The sequence below is a fragment of the Natrix helvetica genome (assembly GCF_964273705.1).
Source record: "Natrix helvetica genome assembly, chromosome: Z".
Taxonomy (NCBI): Eukaryota; Metazoa; Chordata; class Lepidosauria; order Squamata; family Natricidae; genus Natrix; species Natrix helvetica.
Window position 1 is genome coordinate 141,052,696 of NC_138554.1, and position 9,389 is coordinate 141,062,084.

General features: G+C 44.0%; 1 protein-coding gene across 3 annotated transcripts in view; it reads right to left on the reverse strand.

Moving 5' to 3' along the window:
- Positions 1–9,389, reverse strand: part of LOC309381394 (KAT8 regulatory NSL complex subunit 1-like) — a 36,623-nt gene extending 27,234 nt beyond the window's left edge. For 2 of the 3 annotated variants that reach the window (XM_081932339.1, XM_081932337.1), the window contains exon 1: positions 8,756–9,389. In XM_081932339.1, coding sequence (XP_081788465.1) covers positions 8,756–9,231 — 476 coding nt within the window. In that variant the 5' untranslated portion in view covers positions 9,232–9,389. The remainder of the gene's footprint in view (positions 1–8,755) is intronic. The other variant, XM_081932338.1, reaches the window with a different exon arrangement.

Below are 9,389 nucleotides of genomic sequence, written 5' to 3' on the forward strand. Positions count from 1 at the left end.
CCCCCACGTACATCTACACCAACACCAGTAGATTTGGATGTCTTAGAGCAGAGGATGTTTGAGAAAGAGACAGAAGAGCAAAGAATGCAGACACAAAAAGAGGAGGAGGGGCAGGGTGCTGTAGGTGGAGTCGACCCCTCTGGATCTCTGTTGTGCTCCTTCTTGGAAGAAGGACCTTCTAAGTCTCTCACTGAAATGCCGATATTTAAACCTGTCGAACAACGTATTACCAGATCCACGACTAGACAAATGTTAGAATCTCATAAGCGCGTCGACCCTCAAATACAATGTGCTAAGAAAGAAGCTAAGAAGCAAACCGGAGCCATGGGAGGAGCAGGGCTGGAGATTGGTTTTGTGGAGAGAGATCTTCAGCAAATGCTTTCAGCGCTTCAGACCAGATCTAAAGATGCTTAAGCTATTATCTTGGAACGTGAATGGAATGAACTCTCCACAAAAAAGGAAAAAAATATTTTATTATTTGAAGCAATTTAATAATGATGTTGTTTGCCTTCAAGAGACTCATATTAGGCTGCAAGACCAGAAGTACTTAGTGAATTCAAAACTGGGAACATTTTATGCTGCCTCTGATTTGGTAAAGAAAAATGGTGTGGTGATATATATAAATAAAAGATTTTCAACTAAAGTTATAGAGGCAGATGACGCTGGTAGATATATAGCAATTCAATTTGATACAGACTTCGGTTCCATTTTGGTGCTAGGAATATATGCTCCTAACCAATGCCAAGAAAGTTTTTATAAGATGCTCCATTTAAAAATTTTAGACTGGAACTTTAAGAGTATTCTAATAATGGGAGACTGGAATGGAGTGATTTCTCCAAAGATAGACAAGAGTACAAAGACGAAATTCACTACCAAATTACCAAAGGCTTTTTTTGATTTACAAGACGATTTGAAATTAAAAGATGTTTGGAGGACACAACATCTAAATGAGATGGATTTTTCTTTCTACTCAGATAGACATAAATCCTTTTCAAGGATTGATTTCTTTTTGTTAACACCGGATCTACTTCCTAAAGCCAAGAAATCCAAGATTTTCGCCAGGTCACTTAGCGATCATAGTCCGGTGTGGTTACAAATTGAATTAGGGATGAGGCCAAGAAGGTCTTGGAGAGTAAATGAAAATTTATTTAGATATGAAAAAAATGTTGATGAACTTAAAAAACACATGAAGGAATTTTTCAGTTTTAATATGAATAAGGGCACTCCCATTGAAATAGTTTGGGATGCAAGTAAAGCTTATATGCGTGGGGTCCTGATACATATGAACTTTAAACACAAACAAATTAGACAGAAAAGGAGAATGGAATTGGAAGATGAAATAAAACGTAAAGAACAGCTGCTTATAATAAACCCGAATGACCAGGCGCTCCAGATGGCGCTAAAGCTGTTGAAAGATCAATTTCAGATGCTTATAGCAGAACAAACAGCAACCAATTTGCAATTTGCTAAACATAACACCTTTGCCAACGCTAATAAACCTGGTAGATGGTTAGCATATACTTTGAGAAGGAATATGAATGATAGAATTATTGATAAAATTGAGTTTCGAGGGAAGATGGTATATCAACAAGAGTTGATTAAAAAATCATTTGTGGACTATTATACTAAGCTATATGTACAGGATAATATACAGAACAAGTTAATAGATGATTTTTTGGAAGGAAAAAGGGTTGCAAAAATTTCTGTGCTTCAAAAGGCAAATTTGGAACGTCTTATAACCGCTGATGAGATCACTTTAGTTATAAATCAACTTAAATTAGCTAAGGCTCCAGGGACTGATGGTTTGACTGCAATGTATTATAAAACTTTACAACTGGAAATGATTGAATATCTCACACAACTATTTTGTAATATACAACAAGGAGGTAAAATACCTCTCTCATGGAAAGCGGCTTTTATCTCATTGATACCTAAAGATAAAGAGGGCCCTAAGAAACCAGAGGATTACAGGCCGATATCTCTTCTGAACACAGATTATAAAATATTTGCTAAAGTATTAGCCAACAGATTGATGCCGGTTATTCAAGAGATTATTCATCATGATCAAGCAGGATTTATTGAAGGCAGACATATGAAGGAGAATGTAAGGCAACTCATAGATTTAATTGACTATCTTGATAAGAATAAGCAGATCTCTGCAGTGCTGGTTTTCTTGGATGCAGAGAAGGCCTTCGATCGAGTGAATTGGAACTTTCTAACCAAGACTTTGGAAAAGATGGATATGGGACCACGATTGCGGCAGGCGATTGGAGCAATTTATCAGCAACAAAATGCACAACTTATTATTAATGGAAATTTGTCAACAACTTTCGAGATACAAAAAGGCACAAGACAAGGTTGCCCATTATCCCCATTGTTATTTATTTTAACTTTGGAAGTCTTGTTGAACGCAATTCGGGACTCAAAATCCTTAGATGGCATAGCTATCAGGCAAAAGGAATACAGAACTAGAGCATTCGCCGATGATCTGGTTGTTACCCTTTCACATCCTTTGAAATCAATAATCCAGATGAAAAATATCATAATAGAATTTGGCATGGTGTCTGGGTTTAGACTAAATCAAAACAAAACGAAAATGATGGTTAAAAACATGACAGAGACTCAAAGAAAGAGACTTGTAAGTTTAGCAGGTTTTGAAATAGTTTCTAAAGTTAAATATTTAGGAATACAAATTTCAGAATCAAACACAAAACTTTTCTCAAATAACTATGAAGTGTTGTGGCAAAAGATACAGAAAGATCTTGAAGCGTGGAAAAAGTTACAATTGTCTTTGCTTGGAAGGATCTCAGCAATTAAAATGAACATTCTACCTAGATTTATCTTTCTATTCCAGATGATTCCGGTGCTCAAGTCAGATAAAACCTTGTTAAATTGGCAAACAACATTAAATAAATTTGTTTGGAAGGAGAAAAAACCGAGAGTAAAGATGAAGATTATGCAAGATACACGTGAAAGAGGTGGCCTCAGACTCCCAAACCTTCGATTGTATTATGAAGCTGCGGTATTAACGCATGTAGCAGATTGGTTTGGGAAAACAAAAATGGAATTGCTCAATATAGAAGGCCATGATCTTGTTCTGGGATGGCATGCATATCTTTTTTATGAAGACAGGGTGGATAAAGTGTTCAACAACCATGTTCTCCGTAGTGCCTTGATGAGAATATGGAAGAAGCACCGGCCCAATTGGGATTATAAAATACCGCTTTGGTTGGATCTTGCAGACACCATGGGGATTATGAATATTAAGTCACTCGGGGGTTGTTTATATAAAGATGTGCTTATTGCTGATGGGGGCGAATGGAAGTTAAAAACTTTGGAACAGCTGTTGGAAGAAGGAATTACTTTAAATTGGTTACATTACATACAGCTTCAGAAGAGATGGGAAGAAGATCGCAGGGTCGGCTTTATGGATAAAGAAGTGGAACTGATTAAGCAGATAAAAGAGACTGGTCCAAAACAAGTTAAAAGAATATATAATGTACTGTTAGAAAGAGACTCAGAAAGTGAATTGGTTAAGGATTGTATGATTAAATGGGCTCAGAATTTTGGGGAAGTGGTTATGTTGGAAACGTGGGAAAAAATATGGGTTCAGAATGTTAAATTTACACAGTCACAGAATTTAAGGGAGAATTTTTATAAAATGTTTTACAGATGGTATTTAGATCCTAAAAAATTATCATGCATGTACCCAAATGTTCAACCAAAATGTTGGAGATGCGGGTGTCTAGATGCTACCTTTTTTCATGTATGGTGGACTTGCAACAAGGTTAAAGCTTTTTGGATAAAAATATGGTGGGTTATGCAGAATGTATTTAAGAAAAGAATACAATTCACTCCACAAATGTTTTTATTGGGTATAGTTAAGGATTTTACCAAAGGGGAAACAAAATTGGCCTTGTATATGGTTACAGCAGCTAGGTTGTTGATTGCGCAACATTGGAAAAAAGATTTTTTGCCAACAATTGATCAATGGATTCAGAAGGTGGCGGGGTTCGCTGAAATGGCAAAAATTTCAGCTTTCTTAAAAGCTCAGAAACAGGAGGATTACACACAGGAATGGGCAAAATGGATTGATTATATACAGAATAAATACCAGACTAGGAGTTATTATCTAGCCTTTAGGTAAGAATGTTTAGACCGATAGATGATCAGAGTAAATAGTATATGGGATGTTTGGAATTGTTAGAGTGGTATACAGCGGAAGTCAGGGGGGTGGGTTTGTGCGGGAGGTGGGGGAGGGTTAGGGTGGAGGGTGGGGCAATATATATGTATGAATAAATTAGAAGATGGGACTAATGAAACATTGTTAGGCTAGGAGAAATTTATATTAAGAGTTATAGATGTTAAATTAGCTTAGAAAATGATCAATGTGTTATTATTAATTTAAGACTAATCTCTATAGTTTTTGTTGGGAGGAGAGGGGTTATGAGTAATCTATTTTAAGATGGGGGGTGGGGAGGGGGTAAAGTGTTTGGTATAATATTTGAATGTGAATTTTTGCGGGGGGGTATAGCATTTGTATGAGATTTATATTGTATGGAGGGGGGGGGTGAAAAGGGGGAAAATTTGTTTGTACAAAACTCTTTTAATTAAAAAAAAAAAAAAAAAAACAATTGGCAAGAAAGGTACTCACAAAATAACGCTCTCCCTTAGCCATGGAAGTTTTGAGTTCAATTGCAGCCGTAAGTCGAGGACTGGATATAGTTCAGTCCCAGTACTGCCACCATGGTCAAGTCGTGGTCACTGCGCAGGGCGGCAAAAATAGCAAAAGATGGAGGAGGGATAGATGGGCAGAGGAGAAGACCCTTCCCCTGTTAGGGGTTGAGCAGGAATGGCTTGGATCGAGGTGGGTCCTCACTTAACGGTGTGATTCAGTTACTAACAGCAACAGGGACTGCCAGGCTTGGTGTCACTAAGCAATGTAACCCTTTACTTGAATTTAAATGGTAGTGAGAGGAACGAATCAGCTTCAGAGAATGGCAAAACACTGAACCCGTAAATGTACAAGAAAAGAGATCTGGGTTCGAGAGGAGGCGGTACGACTATGAGGTAGTCCTCACGTTGAAACATTTAGTGATCGTTCAAAGTTCCCACGGCACAGAAAGAAGGGACTCACAACCTTCTCTCGCACTTGTGTCCCCACGGTCACGCAATCCAAATTCAAGACGTTTGGCCACCAACTCGTATTTATGAGAGTCGTGGCGTTCCCAGGCTCATGGGATTCCCCCTTTTGCGACACGCTTTAAAAAGTCAACGGGGAAGCTGGATGTGCTTCACACAACCACACAGCCAACCGATTCGCTTAACGATAGGTGCAAGGAAGTTTGCCACATGGACCAAAACTCACTTCAACGAACGTCTCACTCAGCATCAGAAACTCACCCCTCAATTGGGGTTGTAAATTGAGGATTATCTGTAATTTCTCTCTCTCTCTCACACACACACATACACACGCTCTGAAGCCAGATTGCAGTGGCATGGTGGGAAAAACACTCCCTCACCCAGATAGTCCTCGGCCTACGACCACAATTCAACCCAACATTTCTGTGGCGAAGCAAGAGAATTTGGTCAGCCTTTTCCCATCTTACAATCTTTCTTTGCCATGGTCGTTAAGTGAACCAGGCATTGATTTTGCATGTCGGAAGGTGGCAAAAGGGGACAATGACTTTACCTTGGGATACAGCAACCGTTGTAAGTACACTCCAGTGGCTAAGTGTCTGAATTTTAATCCTGTGACCAGGGGAAGCAGCAACGGTCATAGGTGTGAGAACAGTCCCAAGTCCCTTTTGTTGGCATTGTAATTTTGAATGGCCATTAAAGGGGCAGTTAAGTCGAGGACTTTCTGCAATGACTCTATTCCCCACTGACCCACCTCCAAGATGTTTCTGGGCTGTCTGTACTTAAAAGTGATTCCCCAAAATATATCAAATTATATCAAGGATCCATCAGCAGAATGGACACCAAAGCTACAACGGAGGGAAGGTGGAAAGTAAATTTTTAATTCTATTTTTTCTCCAAATTGCAAACCTCAAGGAGGACATCCGTGTCCTTCTCGCTCAGGATTATGGTATGCCAGGCTAAGAGTAATCAAGGAGAGCATCTGTAACTCAGGGGTCCTGAGCTGGGATTTTTTTCTTGCAGATGTTTCAGGACCCAACTGGGGAACATCATCAGAGCTAGAATGGAGGGAGATTGTGGAGAGGAGGAGGAGGAAGAAAAGGAGGTCGACTGGGGGTTTGTGGTGCTCTCTGAGCCGGGGTTTTGTCTTGCAGAAGTCTCATGACCCAACTAGGCAGAGGTGGTATTCAGCAGGTTCTGACCAGTTCTGGAGAACCAGTAGCGGAAAGAGTAGTTCGGAGAACCGGTAAATGCCACCTCTGACTGGTCCCACCCCATCTATTATATGCCTCCAGAGTACCAGCTGATTGGGAGGGAATGGGGATTTTACAGTATCCTTCCCCTGCCACGCCCACCAAGCCACACCCACCAAGCCATGCCCACAGAACCGGTAGTAAAAAATTTTGAATCCCACCACTGCCACTAGGTAGCATAATTAGTGCTGGAAGGGTTGGGGCTTGCAATGAGCGGGAGGAAGAGGAGGAGGAAGCACTGTGGGGTCTGTGGTGCCCTGTGAGCCAGGTTTGTGTCTTGCAGATGCCTCATGTCGTAACTAGGAAATGTCATCAGTGCTGGGCTAAGGGGGAACCCAACTCCTTCCCTTTCACACCTCCACAGCATCTGAATCCCGGTTTCCAACCCTCACAATCCTACCCCACTCTCAGGTGAGTCTCGTTGCCCCTCCCTCCCAAAAAGACACCCCCTTCGCCTGTCTAGGAAACAGGGCCACCTGTGGGTTTCTTTGGCAAAAGAAGGCTAAACGAGTCCGAGCGAGGGGATTGGACAGGCAGAGGACTCAGAGCAAGGTACAAATTCAACCGAAAGAGTTCAAGATCAGAGAGAGGCAGCCTGTCCTGGGAGTGGCCTGGACTCCGCCCAACCCTGACGAGACCCTGGCCCCACGTTAGGCTGCATTGACACATGTACACACCCTGGTCAGGCTGAATTTACACATGTATATCCATTCACACAAGTATACACCCAGGTTGCTTTAACATATGTGGATCCAGCGCAGGCCCTATTCCCACATGCACACAACAGGTAAGGGTCCATTCACATGTGCAGCGAACCGAAATGCCATTCACACATGTGCACACCCATGTCAGGCTCCATTCACACATGTACATCTATAGCATGCTCTCCATTCACACATGTATACAACCCTAATGAAGCTCCTTTCACATTTGTACACACCCAGGTTAAGCTCCATGTACATGTGTAGAACCCCATTTACATGCATACACCCATGTCAGGCTCCATTCACATGCATGAACCCATGTCAGGCTCCATTCACATCTATATACAAAGATCATCTACACTTTACACCCCTAATCACATGTATACATCCATCTCAGGTTCAATTGCCATGTTTACACAACCTGGTCAGGCTGCATTCACACATGTACCCCCCAACTGAAGCTCCAGTCATACTTGTGCACCCCCATGCCGCATGTCATATCCATGACAAGCTCCATGTACACATGTAGAACCCCATTCACATGCATACACCCATGTCAGGCTCCTTCGACATGTATATCCAGGTCAGGCTCCCTGCACACGTGTCCACACCTAGAAGTCAGGCTGCATTGACATGTATTTACACCATCAGACCTGGGCAACCTTTCTCTGACGAGATAATCGCCCTACTCTGGCCTTGCCTCGGGGCCTCGGGCTCTTAGTGTCTGAGGAGGAAGTGTTCCCGAGCGAGGAGACAGACAAAGAGGAGGAACAGAGCAATTCAGGCTCCATTCACACCTGTACATACCCATGTCAAGCTCCACTGACACATGTATACACAGGTCAAGCTCTACCTACAAGTTACATCCCTATTCACATGTGTACACCTATCTCAGGCTCCATTCACAACACAAAATAATATCAGGCTCCATGCATACGAATACACCCATGTCAGGTTCCATTCACATGTGTAAACATGCTTATCAGTCTTCATTCACATATGTACATTGATGTCAGGCTCCATCCACACGTGTACACCCAGAGGTCAGGCTCCATTGACACATTTCCACACACAGATCAGGCTTCGTACACTTGTGGCTCCATCCACACTTGTACACAAACCCATTTCAGGCTCCATTTACATGTGAACACCCAGGTTAGGCTCCATTCACACTTTGCGATACCCATGTCAGACCCCACTCACACGTGTACACCCAGATGTCAGGCTCCTTTCACATGTCTACACACCCATATCAGGCCATTCACATGTGTACATTGATCTAAGTCCCCATTCACACGTATTCACACAGGCTCCATTCACACCTGTACATACCCATGTCAAGCTCCACTGACGCATGTACATACAGGTCAGACTCCATGTACACGTCACACTTCCATTCACATGTGTACATCCATCTCAGACTTCATTCACATATCTACACCCAGAAGTCAGGCTCCATTCACAGATCTACACACCCATCTCAGTCTCCATTCACACACACAAATCAATATCAGGCTCCATTCACACATTTACATCCAGATCAGGGTCCAATTTAAAGTCTCAAACACACACACACCATTCTACAGGTGTTAAGACACCCTCCAGGCCCGTGGAAACCATCCTCCCTTCCCCCAAGACCAGCCCTGAAGAGAGACTCACCCCACCCCGGCGTTGCATCGGAGTCCGGGGCCCGGCTCAGGGCCCTCGCTGTCTGAGGAAGAGGGGGACGACGAGGAGGAGGACGAGGAGTTCCCGAAGGAGGAGCCGGACGAAGAAGAGGACGACGAGGAGGAGGAGGAGGAGGAGGAGGACGACGAGGAGGGAGAAGAAGAGGCGGCCGAGGCGCTCTCCGTGGCGTCCGAATCGCAGCCCCGCTGGGCCGCCCGGAGCCGGGCTTGAGCCTCGGCCGCCAGCCGCCTCAGCTCGGCCCCGCCGCCGCTCCGACCAGGCCGCGCCCGGCTTCGGCCCACCAAGCCGTTCAGCTGCTGACGGACGTGCCGCTCCACCTGCCGGCCTTGCAGAGCCCGGAGCCGACGGCAAAGGCTCCGAGCCCGGGTCCAAAGGACGGCTTGGCGGGCTCGGGAAGAAGCCCGGCGACGACGAAAAGTCGCCTCAGCCGCCTCAGCGGCCGCCATTACTGGCGCCAAAAAAAAAAAATTACCTCAGGGCGGGCCGGGACTCTCCATTGCTGGCGCGCGCGCGGGACAATGCCAGGCAGGCCCCGCGCCCGACCACGCATGCGCCGCGGGGCCCAAACGAGCCCGCCCTAGCCCGAGTTCGGACGACGAGGAGG